Genomic DNA, 21,426 nt, shown 5'->3' on the forward strand with positions numbered 1-21,426 from the left:
GGAAGGAAGGAAGGAAGGAAGGAAGGAAGGAAGAAAGAAAGAAAGAAAGAAAGAAAGAAAGAAAGAAAGAAAGAAAGAAAGAAAGAAAGAAAGAATAATATTTCCCAACACTTCCAAGATTCTGAACTGGGGCACATATAACCACAAAATGTTTCAACTTTCTAGAAATTGTTCTTTAAGCTTCTTCACAGGAAAACTATATATGTCAATTACACTTCCTCCAAGCTATAAAACAATTTTACGACAGTTTGAAATTTCATTGGATGTATGGGATAATTTTAATCAGGCCATCTTCAAATTATTGGTGCTGAAATTCACCACACAATGTGTATATGAGATGCATTTGCACCTTTATTGTAACTTTAGACCCCTTGAAAAAGTACAGTTAGCTTTAAAAAAAAAAACTGTCCCTAAACACTGCTCTGAGATTAAAAGCTGGACTACTGATAGCAGCATCTGTAAGAGATGGGTGGGGTGCTGGTGCTGGCAGAATAAAGGATGACAGGGTAACACAAACAGCATTTCAGCATTGTGATGCAAGCCTGGGCCAAGCCTGGGTTTTTGTTTGCATGCCCCAAAGCAGGAAGGGCTTGCCAATACCACTGGCTTCTGAGAATCAAAGCCAAAGTTTTATTGTAAATAAATAAAATAATTAATTAACAAAGCAATATTGTTTATTTAGTTGTTTCACTTGGCGGAAGCTTAACTTCTCTAAGCAGTGTGTCACTAATAGCACTGGGGCAATGACAGGTCAAAGTGATGGAAGAACAATTACAAGCAAACTGTTCTCCTATTGTTTTTTGCATGATCATCTATTGTCAGGATGTGATAAGACAAAACATGTAATCAAATAGTAGAGCTGGGATATATCCACATTCGAAAGATATTTGAAGATTTATTAACACCCCCAGCTACTAAGAATCTCAGAGGTGTGGTCCTGAAATCTATTCATTCTCACTTACCCCAAGTGCTGTTAGGCATTTTCTAAAGCTCATCTTGATGTTCCACAAGCAATTGCGCTCTGAGGGCAAAGATAGCCCCTTCCCCAAGTGGCCTCAAGAGCTCTCACAGATAGTGCTAACTGACCAGATGACTGCAAAGAAATACAATCCTTCCATTTCTTAACATACACACACCCCGCAAAATCCAGTCAGAACCTATCCTTCCATCTCCTCACCATCTAGTCTCAACCGTCAGTACCTATCCTCCATTCCTCCTACCCCTCCCCCCATCACTGATGAAATTTCTTGGATGAGAAATGAAATATTTTGTTCTTCTTCCTCAAGGAAAAAACAGTCTAGTTGCCTTTTAAAAAAGCATTTTTGAGTTCCATCCTGGTTATTTTTAGAGGATAGATGCGGTAATCAGCCACCCTCCCTCAGGATCTGTCTGTGCAAATCAGGTGAAACTGGAACAGCTTTTATATCATTTTTTTTAACGTTGGGAATATTGTTTTCAATTTTGGTAAAAGATTAATCCAATTTTTATTTAAAAAATGCCCAAGCCAGGCATGGAATATAAAATGTGGACATAGCATAGATTTGTGTAAGGACATTGCAATGTTGTCATTATTGCAATAATTCATTATGATATTCGTTTATATTGCCTTTGCTAAAAATCTCTGGCATGGATTTTTGTCTTTTTCCTGGTTAGAGACAGTCTATATCCCATGTTATGTAAAGTTAGGGTTGAGGGATTTTTATTTTTATGCTGCATAACTGGTTTAAATTTGTACTTACTTCAATTGAGAACTCTTCACAGACACACTGGTTTTTTTAATCATCCTGAATAGTTCATCTTTCTGAAAATAGTGAAACTGTAAATAACCACCTTCTGTGGTTGCCAAACTAGAAATCCAGTTTCAAAAGATCTAGAATAATTTATACATGAGGTAGAAAATTCAAACAACCAGCAAATAATTTTATCTTCATCTAAAATTGAGTTCCAAATATCTTCCATGGTGTAATTTATGTTATTCATGTTTAATGTTTTTAAGAAAATTGGAGGTTTCAGCCCAAATGACAACTCTCTCTCTTCCTGTCACCTTCACAGACATCTAATTACTTCCTCCTCCTCCCCTCCTCTGTTTGTGTGTGTGTGTGTGTGTGTGTGTGTGTGTGTGTGTTTTGGTGGATATCACAAAGTAATAGTTTTCAAAACAGAAACTTGAGAATTAAATTAGAATATTCATAAACCAGGAGACTGTGAGGCCTAGTCCCTTGTTAACCATGAAAGTTGGCTGGGTGACTTTGGGCCAGTCACTCTCTTTCAGCCCAACCTACCTCACACGGCTGTTGTGGAGAAAATAGGAGGAAGAAGGAGTATTAATTGTGTTTGCTGCCTTGAGTTATTTATAAAGTAATCAAGGCGGGATAAAATCTAATAAATAAATCCGGTGCAGGAAAAAATATGGCTTTCCGCATTTCTACCTTCACTTATGAAATGAATGACAGCACTGTAAATATGGCTCCACAGAAGTACCCAGTGTATAAAAACTTTTGATGCAGAACCTCTTCACAACTAAACCGCCCTTTTCAGTAAACTCTGTGGTGTAGCAAAAGATCTGAAACAAGAGCAAAGTCCTCTTTGAACTGAGTTCAGCTGTTTTCATAATAGAAATGATTAGTATTGGTAATAGATAAGTAAATAAAAGTGCTTGCTATTCTTATGCTTACAGTAATGTTGATAATAACAATAACAGTATTCACACCACTGTAACATAGTACCTGTCTGGGGAGATGGGTACTTTTGTTTTTAATCATTTTTAAGGGATTGTTGTGAGCTGCCTAGACTCATTGAATGATATAAGTCCTGCAAATAAAGAAATAAACTGTGAGGCACCCAAACCTATTTCTCAACAGCCACAAAAAAGAGCTAACTTTTATGCTATCTGCTGGAGTGCAAAGCTGCCAATCTGTTGTGCTCAAAGGAAGGCCATGATGCTTCAAAAGAAGAAATGCAAACAAAGCAAAGCAAGAACGGGACTAACTTCCTTCCTATCCGCCACAAGTGAAATGTCAAGTTACAGTTAATCAGGTGATATGCAGCCTTAACCAAGCTGACTTGATGGAACTATTGCTTTTTGACCTCCTGTTTGGGATGCCTGGGTGGTCATTTTGATAGTGCTGTTGGTTTATGCCATGTGACCTTTATTTTTATTTCTTTATTTAACTTGTATGACTGTCCATCTCAAGCCAGTGGTTCTGGGTCATGAAGAATCGTGACATCAACTAAAACTAATTTACAGGAACAAGTTTTAAAAAGATTAAATATATAGGGCAGCTGAGAAATTCGATAATCCAATATAGGTTTTTGTCTTTCTTCTAGACAAGCCTTTTCTTTCTTTTTCTTCCTTTCCTTCCTTCCTTCCTTCCTTCCTTCCTTCCTTCTTTCCTTTCTTTTTCTTTCTTTCCTCTCCCTCTTTCCTTGCTTCCTTCTTCTCTCTCTCTCTCTTTCCCTTCCTTCCTTCCTTCCTCCCTCCCTCCCTCCCTCCCTTTCTTTTTCTTTCTTTCTCTTTCTTTTAATACGGATACTGCCCAACTCCTAGCTATTCTGGGTGGTTCATTAAGTAAAAAACACAGGGAGAAATAGTAATAAAACCGTAAAGACAAGGGGACAAAAAGAACAAAAGTGAGTAGTAATGAAAACACACATACGCTTAGAAGACCCTTCAACCAGCCTAGCCAAAAGCCAGGGCAGATAGTCAAGGCTCAAAGCTCTACAAAATGTCAGTATGGTGGGGCTGCTTGAATTTAATACCAAATCATATGAAGCAGGGGTGGGTTCTACTTACCTTTACTACCGGTTCACAACAGGATCACTCGCGCATGCTCGCTTTGCTCACACGTGGGCCTTGCTTCTGCGCATGTGCAGATAGCTTCTGATGACGTCCGGGTCAGTGGGCGGAACCTCCTGCCAGTTTTACTACCGGTTCTATAGAACTGGTCCGAACTGGGGGCAACCCACCACTGATATGAAGGAAAAATATCTACAGTATTTGAGGCATACATTTACAAGGATTCAGACAGCTGACAGCAGTTTAGGAATGAATGAAAGACAGAATATGCTCCTAATTCTCCCCACCTCTTCTCTAGAAGAAAGTGAAAAAGAGAAGGTATTTATTTAATTGTGATGAGCCGGCCTAGATAGAAAAGAACACTTGTGGGGAAACAATACAGTTCATCTTGCCTGTATATTAATCTTCTGGGTTTGGACAGTATATCTGGTGGATGCGAATGAATTTTAAAAAATATGGCTAAACTAAGCAAACTGTATAGTTATTAAAATAAGGTCTTACTCCTTCTAGGCAAAGCCTGAAGGTGTAATATTGTATTACACATGCTTTAAATTTTTACTTCCTCTTCAGTCAAATTACACAGACATCATGAATCCAGTAAGTTATAAATTCATATTCCCAGCTTTGCTTGACAGGTGTGTATTAAGGATGAAAGGATTCCCATAATAATGGCATCAATTAAACAGTAACAAAAATGACAGATTATACTAAATCAATTTCAGTCAAAACGGTAGTTTGTCTTTTCTATCATGACAGTCAAGTGATTTCCTGGAATGGGAACCCACAATAGGGTTGTGAGTAACATATAGTCCATAGTCCAGTATCTTTGAAAGTTGCTATAGCTAGATATATTTTGTCACTGTTTCCTAACTTTGAGCTTTCAAGGTATGTTTGGACTAATGCCCTGCATTTCTTATGATATTTTGCTCATGGCATATTGTATCATTCTCACTTTTTGTGTGTGTGCATAGGATTCCAACATGAAATGGAGGTGGGATCAACCAGTTTCCCTGATATCATCTGAATTCACTCCAAATTCATATTGAGGGCATACTGGGGAAAAGATAATGGAGCACTCGATGTTCAGATACATATACCTTCTCCAACTTGCCATCTTCTGAGCACGCTGCGATGGTCAGGATCCCAACAGAGTCCCAGAAGTTTGGAAGGAACACTGGATTAGGAAGGGTGATTTATTTATTGGTTCGATTTATATGCCGCCCTTCTCCGGAGACTCAGGGTGGCTTACAATGCATTAAGCAATAACCTTCATACTTTTGTATATACCTGCTTAGTAGGGCTTTCGCCCCCACCTCCAAACGGTGTTCTTTTTTTTATACAAAGTCAGCTTATTGCCCCCACAAACCGGGTCCTCATTTTACCTACCTCGAAAGGATAGAAGGCTGAGTCAACCTCGAGCCTGGTGAGATTACTTGCAGTAATTGCAGGCAGCTGGTGTTACTTAACAGTGCTTTAGTCTGCTGCGCCACCAAGGCTCTTAGAATGTGTGATGTGTGTGTGTGTCACTCTCTAAGATTTCTTCTTGGAACTTGTTAGGAAAAACTTGTGGACTGACTGGATCCTGAAGGTTTTGATTGGAGAACTGGATCCTCCTAGCCTGGTTCTCCCTCCTCCCGCTCTGCTAACTACATATACTTCTGCCCCCCCAGTTTTTTTAACCTAGTGTTTTTCCTTTTCCTCCTTGCCAATGCTGTCTGCCATATCCTTCCCGTTCCATTGAACCCTGCTGAACCTCCAAACAATGCTCCACTAAGGGCACCCCAGAGCCAAAGCTAAGCTAGTTCCATACCCTTGCAGAAATAAATCTATTTCATAAAATGCTAGAGTTGAGAGAGGTTCTTTAGATGGAGTCCAATCCTTGATTTCTTGCAGGAATCCAGATAAAAGTGTCATTGGCTTTGGAGAATATTCCAGTCTCTCCTTAAAGGCAACCAGCAAAGGGAAAGGCTGTTCTGCTTGCAGCACTGGTGATCCACTCCTGAGCCAAACTGACTTGACCCTAAATAAAACCTTGTCCATGTTTAGGAAAAAGGTTGTTGTATTTGGGGAGGGGGCTTCTTAGTTTTCTGTATATGGCTATCTTTTCTCAAGACAAGGCAGCCATATACAGAAAACAAAGAAGAGAACCCATGCACATTTTATTAAGAAGAGAATCTATCCGTATTCTTTTACATACAGGAAGGACAAAACTGTTGGGATACAACCCATGAGCTCTTGAGTAGAGATTATGGATTTTGTATTCTGGCATATCTAGGGGTGGGGGTGGTTTTGGAATGGAGGCATGAAACATTCTTAGGGCAGCTTCAGATGTTTCAGCTGTGTCCCAGGCTATAGTTCAGCTCTGGCATTGGGTTATTATGCTGGAGGTCCATTAAAATGAAAAATAATAATTTATGAGGGCCTCCCCAAATAAAATGAATAACTTCGTTTAGCTCAAGGTCTGGGAATAAGTAAATATGCCACTTTGTTTTCATAGTTTTGAAGCTATAAATTTTAGGATTTATCAGACACTCGGTGGACTTTGACCCCGAAAACTTGGTTCCAAACATTTATGAATACCGTATGTTTTAAATTTAAGGAACAGCTGTGATCCTCTCCAACTGTTCACCCTCCTGGATGGGGTGTGGGTTAGCTCAGACCCACAGCTCGAAAATAACGAGGAGGTCACCCTCATGTGAGCACGATTCAACCCCTCGATTTCAAGGCAGGCTGGATCGCAGGCCGTTACAACAGGCAGGGGCAGTTCGGATGGTTACGTGTGCGTGGGTGTTGGGCTGGCAGGAAAAGATTTCCGGAGCCCTGGGACCGGTCCACGTGCCCCGGCTTCTTGCATTCCAAAATAAGAATCAAGTGTTTTCTTCCTTCGTGCAATGTAACCAACACGCCGCCAAAGTTTGAGAAAGGGGCGGGGAAGAGAAGCCGGACTTCCCCTCCCGCCGCTAGTTTTCAATAGCCTGATTTCTCAGAAATCAGGCTCCTCTAAACAGCGGCCTGCCTGAAGCGCTGATTGGCCGCGGCGGAAGCCCTTCAGGGCGCTGATTGGCTAAGCCGGGCGCGTTTGTGTCTCCCCCCCACTCTCCGACAGGGGGATTCCCGGTGACCTGTAGAATAATACAGGCTCCCCCTGGACAGCCGCCTGCAGAAGCGAAGAGTCTCTTGAACTGAGCGGAGCTGGCTCCTGCACGGGAAGACGTTGTCGGTCGCTCGGGTGTTTCCGAAGGGTGTGATCCTCGATCAAGTCCTGCAAGGTGGGTCGTGGTCCAGCAGCTGCTGGCGGCATCCCGCCTAAACCGAGGCAAGCACCGCGCAGTTCGGTGCAAGTTAGACTGGGCAGCACTCACCTGAATAACTTTCATCCACCGGAGCGGGATGAGGAATGAGGCGGGTGGGGTGGCAGGAGCGATCTTAAAGACCATCAAGGCTAGGATCGGAGGTTCAAGTAGATCCACCGGAGTTTACTTAATTATTTATTTTAGCGCTGCGATGATCTGCAGGTTCCCTTCCCGCTTAAGCTCCATTTAGACGGGGAGAAATCTAGTCTGGGGGCATCCGAAGCCGTTAGCAGTAAGAATTTCTCTCTAAAAAACTTCCTGACCAGTTGGGATCTACTCCGGAGCTGAGAGACTCCCCCGTAATAAAGCGCGTTAAAATGGGCGGAAATGTTCTCAAAGTACACGGGGTGAGAGGGTGGATGCGGTGACTTCTAGCCCCGCCACAGGCAGAAAAATCCGTTTGGGTGACTTTGGAGCAGCCAGTCTGTCTCCGCTCAACCCACCTCACAGGGTGGTTGTTCCGGGGAAAATAGGAGGAGGAAGGAGTCATTCAGTATTTTCGTCGCTTTCAGTTCTTTATTAAAAAAATGATATATTTATATATTTATATATATAAAATGTGTCCCCGCCGCTTGTAAGCGAGGAGTCAGGTGCTTGCAGAAGCGCGCGCGCACAGCGGCTTCAGTAGAATTAGCGCAAGATGCAGTCTCGGCGCTCCGGCTACTCAGTAGGGGAACTCTTGCGAAGTGAGAAAAGCGCGTGTGTTGTACGGTTTCTAAACTTGCAACAGTAATAATTTTATTTGCAAAGTTGCAAAAAGTTAGTGGCTTGGTTGACTCTTGTTTGTATCCGAGTTTTGCCAAACAGAATTGTGTGACCATGATTTCCAGTAATGGGTGGTGCTGCTTCTTTTGTTGTTTGGACCAGGAAGTAGAGCTTGGGGAGAGGAGAGAAAAGAAGGGGGCGGAGTGAGGAGAGACGGGCCAATTGTTAGCTCCGGGTATCCTTGAGTGCAGTCCAGAAGTTCCAGCAGGAGAATAAATGTTAAAGCAAACCAGAATCTTGGAAAGGGTTTTGGAAAAGGCTGGATAGAAGAGTAGAGATAATCCATTAGGTTGTTCTCTTGAAACCTTTGCAGGGATGAATACATGTGAGACAAACTGGTGGAACAGGAGAATCATAGCACACCTGGCAAGGAAGGATCATGCTTTGAATGTAAACATTTCTATTTGACCATTCAGACTTTACTGATAAACCCCCATTGAATTCAGCACTGAAGTTTTTCCATGGAAGTAAATGTATGATTTGCAGGTGTCTCCATAAGCATCCTACAGCAAATGCATGCAGTGCATAGTTTTGCTCCTGTAACAAGTGCATGAAACTGCAAAATTCCTTTGGTTCACCCTTCGGAATGCCCTTTGCACAGGAGCCTTGGAGATCAGTGTCACATGCAGGAATATGCTTTGCAAGAAGGAATCAAACACCAGCCAGAGCTGAATTACAAGCTTGAATTGGCTTGAGGTAGGGACTTTTGCAAGTCCATGCTATATCAATAGCAATAGCACTTAGACTTATATATCGCTTCACAGTGCTTTAGTGCCTCTCTAAGTGGTTTACAGAGTCAGCATATTGCCCCCAACAATTTTACCCACTATAGAAGGATGGAAGGCTGAGTCAACCTTGGGCTGGCAGCCGGCAGTCAGCATTAGTAGCCTGTAGTACTGCACTCTTAACTACTGCACCACCACTGGTCATATATCCCTACTATAATCGGTAGTTGGAACATAGACATTCAAAAGGGTAATTGTAAACCTCTAGAAAGCAGTAGATAATCTTGACCTTTTTCCTCATAAATGTTCTTGTTAAGGATTTAAACAATAAAAGATGAGATCCTTTTTATTAAAGTTGAATTAATTGTGCTTCTCCCTGAATGAAGTTGTGCAGTTTGAAACCACCTGGCCCCAATCCAAATCTTGCAAACAGGAAATCATCAAGCCTTGTGTTTGCTTGTGTGCCAAATGACAACATTCCCAGTGCAGGATCTCATGCAGTTTTATAAAAATTCCCCTAAGTGTAAGGAACATTTTCAGTTCTGATTCTTATTACCATGTGTAAAGGGCACTCTGCATCTGTCAGGCATTTCAGGGAAAGTTCACTTGCTAGACATATTAAACTTAAAAAGAGTTGTCAAAACTGAATATTAGGAGGTAATGGATCCAGCTGTATTGGGAGCTGGATGTGGGAGGGCAATGTGATAAAAGCTGGACTGAGGTGTGGCAATCTAAGCCTTATCCTTTTTATAGATGAGTGGAACTTCTGGTGCATTTTTGTTATTTATTCTGACAAAAAAAAAAAAGAAAACTTCTGTGGATACCTACAAGCAAGCAGTGCAGTTACCCTGCAGCCCCTTCCTTCCTTCCTTCCTTCCTCAACCACGATACCATAAGGAGCTGGATTGGAGCTGGGGAGACTCACTGGAGACTGGGCAACAGTTTCTGGAGGGAATTGGGTGCCTGCATTCTTAAATATATATGAGGCCTTATCAGGATATTCGATGAGCTGATTCTCTGCAATTTATTGCACCCTAGAAAGCCTACCAATGCACCCATGATGAAAAAAAAGCTCATTTGTAAAAGTTTTGTTAAAGCTGTTTGGAAATGGGGGGAGGGCAAGATAGAGAAAAGCCGGTTCCACTTTACCTTTGAAGATGAAAATTGCTTTCTTTTGTATCTTTTTATTTTAAAAATACCTGTAGGAATAGTTTGTGTTACAATTTGGTCTGGCTGAAAATTAAACATGTGTTCCCTGAAGAAATATTTCCACTTTAGTTTTCATCTAAGCTGTAAACATTTGATAACTGGTTACTGGCTGCAGCTCCCAACAGTCAGTTAAATTTGTAGCATTCTTAAGAAGTGATACTTCAAGAAAAGAACTGTATTATATCAAAGTTTAAGGGGTAAAACAAAACACGGGAATGATCAGGTGGGAGATTATCTCCCCTAACCCTCCCTGCTGCTTTGATGGGGTTATTCAAGAAAATAGATTTTCAGTTTCCTGTTTTCAGTAATAGTAGTTTGAGGGAAGGAACAGAACACATAATGGAGTTTGGGACATTGGGAAGAATTTACTGTGTGCACCTGGAAAATACAATAATCCTGAGCCATTGTTTGATGACTCAAAGCTCTTCTCCGAGAGCTCTCCCCCACATATGTTGGTATATGTATACATGCCACCAGTGCTAATATGGTTCTTGATGCATTTCTGATATCTTCATCCAGCCCTTCCTGCTATTTTGATCAAATATATGTTAGGTTCTGCAGCAGAGGAGCAGAAACACATGGTGCCATTTTCTGCATGGACAATGGCCGTCTTGCATCCTATGCTGAGAGAGGAAAAATAGAGACCAGATCTATGCAAAGGCATTGAAGGAGGTGTTTCAGAACATAGCAGAAGAAACACCTGCTTACAAATCATCAAAGCAGCAACATCTTTTCCCAGACTCAAATGGCTGTTTTGGAAGATGCTCTTGGCTGCCCAGTGTGGGTCTGGACACACAGATACTTCAGTGGGAGAATAAATAGGAAGCCTGGGATAGAATTCCGGGTTTACTTTGACCTAACATAAGTAATTTGGGAGCAGTCTTTTCTCACCTGTATTGAATTCTAAATAGGCTGTAAGTGGCTTCAAAGCATTTGTCAACTGACTTATTATGGGTGGTAACACAGTCAGCAAGATGCTTAGACTAGATTTGGCATTTTTATTTAAATTGAGTCCTTATCAAAAACCTGGGATAGGCAGATGTTTTATTACTATTATTAGAGTTGCTGCTGCTTGCAATTACTGCAAGTTCAAATCTCACCAGGCTCAAGGTTGACTCAGCCTTCCATCCTTTCAAAGGTAGGTGAAATGAGGACCCAGATTGTGGGGGCAATAAGATGACGTTGTATAAATATACAAAAGTATGAAGGCTATTGCTTAACGCATTGTAAACCGCCCTGAGTCTCCGGAGAAGGGCGGCATATAAATTAAAGCAAAAAAAAAAAAAAAAGAGTTATATCTAATTTATATTTAAATCCCATTAATATATCCCATTATCTCATCTTATTATATAAGTGACTCTGGGCAGTTTACAGATTAAAAATCATAAAACCATGTAAAAAGTTACAATTAAAATAGAATGAGAAATAAAAGCAAAGTAAAAGATAAAAGGCAGAGAAAATGCCCTCAAGGCAACAACCACTCCAAGGTTGCATGGTGTGAATTATACATAACTTGAGGGGAATTTAGCTAGACTCCTACTTCCTTTTTTCTCCACAACAATCCTGTGAAGTTGGTTGAACTAAGAGAGAGTGACTGGCCAAAAGTCACCCAGATGGCTATCACACCTAAGGTGGGAGTAGAATTCAGTTTCCTGGCTTCTAGGCCACCATCTTGACTGCTAACTAGATCGACTTTTCACATTATCGATTTAAAAGTAACATAACAGTGTAATACTCATGATGTGATGATACTAATTTTTCTAGTATCTTGTATTTTGTGAAGCACTGCACATATAGATGGTGTTATATACATAAAAAAGCTGGTTTCTTTATAAGGAAATTAGGGGAAATAGATTTTGGGGAAAGCACATTGTCCGTTACAATATTAGCCACTGGTCTCCATGATATTTCTAGAAGTGAGAGATTTTGTTTTGTGCTTACAGTTCCTGACTTTTTCTTTTAGAGCCAGAATGCCACAAACAAGGATGCGCATGAGACCTTGGCTGGAATTGCAGATTAATTCAAATAAAATTCCTGGGCTTTATTGGCTCAATAAGGTATAGAAAACTTTCATTCATGCACTCTCTTTTAAAAGGCTAGTTTTGTGTACTTTTCTTGCTTCAAGTTTAAAACAAGGTTATTATAGAAAATATAGAAACATTGTAGTGAGGAAAGTAGTGAGGCTTCAATACAATGATTTGTTGCTTAAGAATAACTACCAGAGGAAAAAAATGCCAAGATCAAAGGAGCAAAAATATTGAAAAGAAATTGAGAATGCAAATTAAATAAATCTTTAATGCATTTGATGTTATGTTTAACATTAATTTTAATGTCAGTCTGAACTCTACAACTAACTTGATAATATGTTATTGCGCTTTTATAGCTTTTTAAAATGCCAAATAGTTGAGATATGTAAGAGATTCAGGTAGAGCTAATAGGCTCATTTCTCTGTGGCTAAGATTACATCCAGAATATTTGCATATGTTATAGTAAACTGTAGGGAAAGAAATCAATATGTCTTTGTTTATTTTGTTTTATACAACACCTGGTTATGAAATGCTATGCTATTGAATTGGAGGCTATATACAGTAGACAAGACAAATGCTAAATCAAATAAATCATCAGAAATGTACGCTTGTCTACTGCTTGATTAATTCACAGGTCAGGGGTTTTTCATTTTCAGCTTTCTACCGGTTTCTTGATTTTGTTTTCTCTGTGCAATTCAGTGATGCTTATTCAGAATTGTATTTTTTTTTTCAATTACAGAAAGATAAAATGTTCCAGATCCCTTGGAAACATGCAGCTAAGCATGGGTGGGAACTGGAAAAAGATGCCTGCCTGTTCAAAAATTGGGCCGTTCATACTGGTATGTGCTGTTTTGTCCTGGTGATAGTGAAACGTTTCTAGAGATTTTCTAGAGAATCAAACGGTTACTGTATTTGAAGGAGGAATCATCATATTAACACTAGCCAAAGGGATCCCTTTTCCTTGCCCTGCCTCTTTAGGCAAAGAGTTTGTGGTTTCTTCTTGAGTATCTGTGGTCAGTATACTAATAGGGAATTGCACGCTGTAAAAGGTTCAGGTTTCAGAATGCAACAGAGCACAAAGGCAAGTGCCTTCTTAAAACATGCAACATTTTTAAAGCTTGCATGAAATTCTGACAAACAGATCTTGCTCCTGGACATTCCAAAACAATTCCTCTAAATAGTTTTTGAAGCAAGTAAAACCCCAGCACTTACTAGTTAAAAACAACTGGAAAGGCCCTCCCCCCCCCTCAAAGGACTGTGTATTTATCCTGGAACTAGTTGATAATATGTTCAGCTTCTGACTTGTGCATATTTGTAGCACGCAGAAGCCCATGAGTTTGTGCTATTGTACAGTATTTCCATGTCAGAGTTATAAACTTCCTAAGAGTTTTGACAACCAATCTACATGAATGGCTGATGAGAGAAAAATAGAAATCTTTTTCCAAGTCTTATCACCTCAGGAGATAAGGATGGGCTGGTCATTCTCTGTATGTATCTAGGTATAGTATGTTACTGTACTATGGAGTGGATGTCTGGGTTTGCTACTCAATACTACATTGGCATGTTGACAAAATCTCTCTTTATAGTGAGCAATCGATGGTTCATTGTGAAGTGTTCCTCAGTCTCCCTTAATATGTATCTTGTTACAGAAAGGTGATGGTGATAATATTACAACTGCCTTTTGAGCCTTTCTATAAGTAAGAAGTTGTTCATAGGAATAGTTACATATAGTTAGTCATATTTGTCATCTAGTCATATGTGGATTGGGCCCATTGGAATCAGTGAGCTCACTTGGTGATATCTAACTTCTGAGTTCAGTTTATTTTATTTTATTTAAATTTGTATACCGCCCTTCTCCTGGTGGACTCAGGGCAGTGCACAGCCAAGTAAAAAACATCCAATACAAAATTTAAAAATTTAAAAGAATTGTACCCTTTGGCCAAAAATTAAGAACCTTACGACTAAAACTCATTAAACAATTAAAAATCTAATATCTCAAAAACAGGGGGGGGGGTTTCACGCCAGCCCTGCTTGATGGAAGAGAAAAGTTTTTAGGGCACGGCGAAAAGCCCGGAGATCTGATATCCTCCGTATCTCCGGGGGCAAATCGTTCCAGAGGGTTATTGAGTTGATACCTTCAATAACTAAGGTTTGTTATCAACAGTACATTTATATGTCTGAATTACACTGAACTGCACAGACTAAAAAGAGTCAATGTCAAGCACACAGAAGTGACAGTGGGTTCCTCTCAGGACCTTAGAGTAACATACCAGGATCCCTCTGGCTGGATGTGGCTTTTCTTTTTATTTTTTGCACACCTAGATTTATGCCATCTGTCTTTTTACAGGGAGATACAAAGAAGGTGATGTAGAACCTGATCCAAAAACGTGGAAGGCAAATTTCCGTTGTGCCATGAATTCCTTGCCTGACATTCAAGAAGTGAAGGATCAAAGCATTAGCAAAGGACCCAGTGCTGTTCGAGTCTATAAGATAGTGGAACTCCCAGTAAAATCAGAGAAAAAAGGTATTGCTCAAAACTTACAAAGGATGGGTATTATTCCCAATACTTGTAATATAAAATTTGGTTCCAGTGTTACATACACTAGGCAGCCAGGTTGTCAGTTTTATGGCAACAATTGAAATCCATAAGGAAAAATTTCCAAGAATGGCTATGGCTTTGGGGCAAACAGAATTGCACTATTGCAAACTTGGAGAAGAAAATATTATAAGATGGATAATACCAAAAATGTCTGTCAGTTGCATTGTCTATCACCCACTCTCTCTTAAAATATGTTTATTCTAAGCCTGTGTTTTTGTTTTGTTTATTTCAAACAGAAAAAAAGTCAAGGTCTCCAAAAAGCAAGAGCCCAAGAAAGGTATGTGTTTAAAAGATTTGTATAGCTACTCACTGAAAAACACAACTCCGGTTAGCTGGCCACAACAATAATATCCAGAACTATAAAAATCATGAAACATACCATAAAAAAACATATAAACTATGTAAAACCATACATACAACATATGTCTTTTCTTCAATAGCTTAAGTAAAACATGCATGTGAAATATTAAAAAGCACAGATTCATGGGTATTTGCAGGGCAGAAGTCAAAATCTACAGGGTGACTGGCCCAACCATGATAGAAATTTTGCCTGCCATCTTGTAGATCTGAGCCCTGCTCTTCTCCCGAAGATGCCACTGTCCAGCCCTTCATACAGAGGGGGTGTTTCCTGTCTCTTCATCCATTGAAAATCTTCCTACTGAGAATAAGTTAGTGGAAGGTACAAGAAGATGGCTGCTGGCAGAAATCATTCCTGTTGAAGGAAATGCATGTAGTTCTCGATTTACAACCATTCATTTAGTGACCTTTCAAAGTTCCAATGGTGCTGAAAAAAAGTGATTTATCACTATTTTTCACACTTAAAATGGTTGGAGTATCTCTGGGGTCATGGGATCAAAATTCAGACACTTGGCATCTTGGCATGTATTTATGGTGGTTGCAGCTTCCTGGGGTTATGTGGTCTCTTTTTATGACTTTCTGATAAGCAAAGTCAACGGGGAAGCAAAATGCACTTAACAACCACATTACTAAATTAACAACTGCAGTGAAGCACTTATCAACTGTGGCAAGAAAGGTTGTAAAAGTCATTGAACAACTGTCTTGCTCAGCAACGGAAATTTTGGGCTCAATTTTGGTCGTAAGTTGAGGACTACCAGTAGAGAAGCATTTTGGGACTCAACATATTTTTAGTTTCTTGATCACTTTTTATCAGTTATCTAATTCTTAAAAAAAAAAGCCTTCCATTCCTTCTGCCTAATTATTGCCAGTGTTGAATCTTTCAAAATAAAAATCTGTTGGGCTCCCAGCTTGCTCAACTGCCCCGCTCATATACCTTAGCTATAGACAATTGCCATCTAAAGGCCATTTTATTGCAGGAAAATGATTCTTAAAAGCAAGAAAAGAAAAGCTGCAACAATTTACTTCTGCTGAAAACTGTGCAGAAATACTTCCCAATAATACTGATTACAACAAAATAAATACATTCACACATCTTGACCTTAAAATGGGTCCCCAACCCCTGTTCCGTGGACCACTGCATGTCATAAACTGGCCCACGCAAACAAGAGAAGCCCCATCCGTAGGATGCAGGCAGCATGCAAAACCATGCCCCCTCCGGTCTGTGGAAAAACCTTACTCCACAGAACTGGTCCCTGGTGCCCAAAAGGTTGGGGGCCGCTGCCTTAAAAGACATAAAGTTGACATTTTGTCCTTCATCTTTTGCAGTCAGTGGAGGATATTAAGGAAGAGACAGTCGAAGCAACAAACAGCATTCAGTTGCCTGATGACCACAGTGGCTATGTGCTTCCTGGCTATGTAGCAGAGGACATGGAAGTGGGGAGCACATTTGGTAAGAAACAATTTTAATCAGTTGTGTGGGTCTCACAAGGAAAAGCCAGGCCTGCCATTTTTCAGCTTGCTTGAGTAATGAAAAGATAAGCTGTCAGGGATGTTAAGGAATTAAGACATTTTTTTTTCTTTGTTTATTCTACACTGATAAATTCCCAACAAACTATTGGAGAACTTCTCAAAACTAAAGAAAATCAAAAGGCTGGATTTATATGACCGGTTGAAATGGGGTTGATTAGGTTTGTGGCTGAGTATGTTTTGGGAACTCAGATATTGAATTAGCATTTGTGTGATGTTGTGATCATCGGCTTAAGCTGCAATATCAGTTATTTGTCTGGGCATAGCATCTCGTGTTTTGTTCATCCTGGCCGAGTGGGGGGAGGGGTGCTGTCAATCATTTTGTTTGTTTGTGTGAAACAAAATGGCTTCTTTAGTTTGTAGAACAATCTTAGGGAAAAAATATCTCTCGCATTATAAATCACATACTTTCAATGGACATTTTTTAGATCTTTCATGTGACATGAACAGTAATCCCTGGAGAAATTGCCCACTGGAAATTCAGACCCCTGACAGTACAAACAACATATACAGACTTCAGGTTTCACCCTCCTATTCTTCTTCTGAAGGTTAGTATTTAATTGTTCAGAACCAGTTGATTGATCATAAATGGATTGAGGAACAGAACCAAGAGAATGGCAGGGTTTAGGTCAACTGCCCACATAGATTGGACATTCAGCTCCCATAATCTATTAGATTATTAGGTTAGATTATTAGGGGGGCGCAGTGGTTCACGTGGTAAGACACTCAACCTTTGCTCCACTGAGGTCGGCAGCTCAGCGACTCGATTCCTGTGAGCGAATAAACTGCATAGGGACAGGAAAAGAGCCTCCCCTGATTGCCTACTGGCATTCAGGCATCCCACAGGCAAGATAACTCTGCCCGAAAAAAAACCCTTTCATAGAGGCAGCCAGCCACTTCAGTGATCCCTGGCTAACATGTGCCATACACTAAAATAAAATTTAAAAATACAATTTTCAGCTCCTTGGAGCTGAGATTCAGAATAAGGAAGGATGTTTAGATTGTCTGCCTACTCTCTACCTTCGTTTTAAAAAGTCAAAGCTTCCTATGTAGTCGCATATTGGATGCAGTCATGGTTAGAAATAGGTTTTATGAGAGTGATGTAATGATTTAAAAGTGTTTTTTTTTTATTTAGTTTACTACAGGCTTGACTCAGTGAAAGTTAAGCCCATGTAAATCTCATTAATTTTATTAAGAGAATGGAAATATGTATCTAAATCTCTCCTGTTGAAATATAGAGCTTATAAATACTTAATTACAACCTGCCTTCTACAGTAAAATAATTCTAGATATTAAGCCACTGGCATTACTTGTATGAGCATAAATTATCCAATGCTTTATTTTAATTTTATGATTGACTAGACAGGTGTTATTGTTGATAATAGAAAACTGGAAAATAAACATTTAGTAAACAAGAATTCTTGAGATTCATTGGGTATGTTTCTTTTCTTTTCTCTTCCCCTTCCTTTACCTGATGGCTTCGTATAACCTCACAATAACTGATGAAGAGGAGGATATTCCACTGTTTGATGTAAGACTCTCTTTTTAAATAACTTTGTAAATAATTTTGGCATTGGGACAAAACATGAAGTTTAAAGGCAGTATTCAAAGGGGTGGGCGGGCATGCAATGTGTACAAGAGTTCCCATTTGTCTTGGTTGAGAAGGGATACTTTAGGGCAGGGCTGTCATCTGGCCCGTAGGCCGGATGTGTCATGTGTTGGCCATGCCCACAACTGGTTTAGTGAAGGGGATTAAAAAATCCCATTACATCATGCGACAACGCTGTGACGACGCGAGTTTGACATCCCTGGTTTAGGATGTCTTGCTTTGCTTCTGAACCACATTAGATCGCAAGAATCCATGTAACCTAAGAATGCGGCTGCAGTCTTTGTTCTGTAATCTGCATCTTGGAAAGGAAATAACAGTATTTTTGAATTGAACTAGAAAACAGTTCAGATTGTTGATCTCTTTTATCTTTCCCCTCTGGCAGCTCTTTAACGGCTCTGAGTGGCAACAAAGCAGCATTGGTGGAAAAGGGTTCCTGTTAAATGAAGCTGGAATTGGAAAAGGGTTCCTGTTAAATGAATCTGGAATGCAGAATCTCTCCCTTGACTTTACTTTGCAAGAGCAAGATACAACCTTTGAGATACCAAAGCTAGGTATAAACATTTCACCTATATCTTCGGATTATAGAAATGTATAATGGCTCTCTTTATCTCATTAGAGTATTACTGAAAAACAAATCTTTGTCACATGCAGATAGTCTTCGACTTATGACAGTGGTGAAATCCAAATTTTTTAACTACCAGTTCTGTGGGGGTGGCTTAATGAGCGTGGAATGGCTTGGTGGGTGTGGCAGGGGAAAGATACTGCAAAATCTCCATTCCCACCCCACTCCAGGGGAAGGATACTGCAAAATCTCCATTCCCACCCCACTGGGGCCAGCCAAAGGTGGTATTTGCCAGTTCTCCGAACTACTCAAAATTTCCTCTACTGGTTCTCCAGAACCTGTCAGAACCTGCTGGATTTCACCCCTGACTTACGACCACAATTGAGCCCAAAATTTCTGCTGATAACAAGCAAAACAATGTGCAAATGAGTCATGTTCCATTTTATGACCTATTTACCCCTTCCCATTGATTTTCCTTGCAAATGATAGCTCCAAGACTCCAGAATGGCTGCAACCATTATAAATACATGCTTGATTGCCCAACAATTGAATTTTGATCATGTGATTGTGGGGAGGCTGTAATGGTCACAAGTGTGAGAACTGCTCATAACTCACTCTTTTTTCATTGCCCTTGTAACTTTCAATGGTAATTAAATGAATGGTTGTAAGTAGAGGACTAACTTTATAGGCCCTTCACTCTGATTGTTCTACTTGCTAATATCTTTAGGCCAGCATTATAGAGTCATACATTGTCTATTGTCATACTACTCTATTAATAACAAGGGTTCTGGAAGCGACATGTATTGCATTTCATGGAAGTAGTGCTGGTTGAAATTGTGATTATACTGTATGGGCTAAGAACTTCTACCCATACTTCGTTTTAGACCTCTGTCCACCTCTTCCAATTTAACGAGAGCTCTGTTGGGGGAGGGAAGATATGATTTTTGGCAGTTTCATTGAACTTGTGATAGATTCTCAGAAATTCTACTATTTTAATACTCACTATTTTCTAGTGAAACCACATTCTAAATCTTGATTTCTCTCTTTTTTCCCACAGAAGTAATTCCACATGAGTTGAAACCCAATGCAGAATGCACTTTGTTGGACATTCGAACACACTATGTACCCCGTATATCCTGTGGCATTTAAACCTTTTTATCACTAGGCTTGTACTGTTTTATTTTGAATGCTGTTTGTAGACTCGACAAATTGATCAGTTTGTTGACAGTCTACATATTTAGAATGAAAAAGTCCAAGCAATGTGTGTACAGTATACGTGTGTAGGAATATTTTTGTGATAAAACTGTACATTTATGCCTAACTACTTTATGAGCCAATTAAGGCTTGTTTGCTGCTTCTTTCACTCTGTTCATCCATTAGTAGAATTAGAGTATAAATAATTTCAAACATGGAGGGGGTGGGGAAACAGAAGCTTTTCATTGTTGGTAAATTGTTATATATTTTAAGCCCATCCAGAGTATAAACTTAAAATTACTCTCTAGAAGATTAGTGATGCCCAACCAGATATTTCTTGGTTATATTTTTTCCCTTCAAATTTATCTTGGCCTTTAGTCTGGAGCGCTATCTTAGCATGTTAAACTGTGAAAAACAGATAGTTGTTTATTCCATATTTCTTCAGAATTTTATTTATAACACATTCCACTGGTTACTTTGGATTTATTACTACAGCATTATTTTCTCCAGTTAAAATATGCTTTGAAGTTGACAGGTGAATGTATGGATTATTTGCACTGTGCTTTTCAAGATGTCAACTGAATAGGTATTGTGAAGAGTGCAAAAAATGCATAATAGGGTTAGATATACTAAACCAGAAGATAAAAGGATTTGGCAAACTGTCAGAGTGCTAGGCTGCAGCTTAAATTCTTGTATATTCTTTTCCTTGTACATATCTTGTTGTATATAAATTACAGTTGTCTTTAATAAAAGATTATATATAGATATGTGTTCGATTTTCTTTTTTATTACCTGTTGCTAACAAAGAAATTAGGAAAATATTTTCTTAGCTCGACTAGAGTTTCTATATACAAGACTTTAGTGCTGCTAAAATAAAGAAAAGAAAGACATTTTCTTCAGTGAAAAGGAATACTCATTTTATCTCAAAACAATAGGGTATGTTATTTACCCATTATGCCTTTTATACTGCCTTGAACTTCTGAAGAATGTTATTTACAAATAAAATCATTTTCAGCTAAAGAAATCTCAAGAAAGGTTTATTCAGGTTTAGTTACCCTAAGATTAAATCACATAAATCATCTTGGGAATCAGATTTGGAAACCAAATAAGATATAGTTTGGAAAAGGTATAAGTCTATTTCGATCAGTTCTTTAAAATGTGTAAACAACAACCATATTATGCCTATCCATTTGTATTGAATTAATGAAGTTCCTGCATGGCAGGTAGTCCTGGACTTGAACCCAAAATCTCTGTTGCTAAGCGAGACAGGTTTTAAGTGAGTTTTTTTGCTTCATTTTGGGACCTTTCTTGCCACAGTTGCTAAATGAATCGCCAACAGTTTTTAAGTAACCCAGTTCTTAAAAGAATCTGGCTTCTAAAATGTTGATTTTGCCTGTCAGAAGATTGCAAAAGGTGATCACATGACCCCCAGACACTGACCATCATAAATATGAAGGTTTCATATTTGAAACCTGAATTTTGATCACGTGACCATGGGGATGCTATAAAGTTATAGGTGTGAAAAATGGTCATAAGTTGTTTTTTCCAGTGCCATTGTAACTTTAAATGGCCATTAAATGAATGGTTGTAAGTTAAAGACTACTATATATAGCAGTGATGGCTAACCTTTTTGCCATTGCATGCCAGGAAGGGGGGCTGGGGGAAGTTCACGCGTGCATGCCCACACCCATAATTTATGCGCC

The 21,426-nt window shown here is 39.5% G+C and overlaps 1 protein-coding gene across 2 annotated transcripts; it reads left to right on the forward strand.

The window, feature by feature from the left end:
- The first annotated feature begins 6,890 nt into the window (after window positions 1–6,890).
- On the forward strand, window positions 6,891–20,486 carry IRF1 (interferon regulatory factor 1). 2 transcript variants are annotated; one of them, XM_034404573.3, is made up of 10 exons: window positions 6,891–7,065; window positions 11,812–11,905; window positions 12,615–12,714; window positions 14,223–14,399; window positions 14,711–14,751; window positions 16,158–16,281; window positions 16,787–16,906; window positions 17,867–17,889; window positions 18,350–18,518; window positions 19,587–20,486. In XM_034404573.3, exons 2-10 carry the CDS (start codon window positions 11,819–11,821, stop codon window positions 19,676–19,678), a joined length of 933 nt encoding a protein of 310 aa, XP_034260464.1. In that variant the 5' UTR covers window positions 6,891–7,065; window positions 11,812–11,818; the 3' UTR covers window positions 19,679–20,486. The 2 variants fall into 2 exon arrangements, with proteins under 2 accessions (XP_034260464.1, XP_034260469.1); XM_034404578.3 differs by having other exon boundaries at window positions 6,984–7,112.
- Window positions 20,487–21,426: the final 940 nt, after the last annotated feature.

Source organism: Pantherophis guttatus, chromosome 2 (assembly GCF_059756535.1).
Source record: "Pantherophis guttatus breed Tessera chromosome 2, ASM5975653v1, whole genome shotgun sequence".
NCBI lineage: Eukaryota > Metazoa > Chordata > Lepidosauria > Squamata > Colubridae > Pantherophis > Pantherophis guttatus.

Bases quoted from the DNA above. Each gene is read 5' to 3' on its own strand.
- IRF1 (XM_034404573.3), top strand. From the start codon at position 11,819: ATGCCACAAACAAGGATGCGCATGAGACCTTGGCTGGAATTGCAGATT. The intron at 11,906-12,614 runs GTATAGAAAACT...TTTCAATTACAG, and splicing joins GGCTTTATTGGCTCAATAAG to AAAGATAAAATGTTCCAGAT. The intron at 16,282-16,786 runs GTAAGAAACAAT...GACATTTTTTAG, and splicing joins GGAAGTGGGGAGCACATTTG to ATCTTTCATGTGACATGAAC.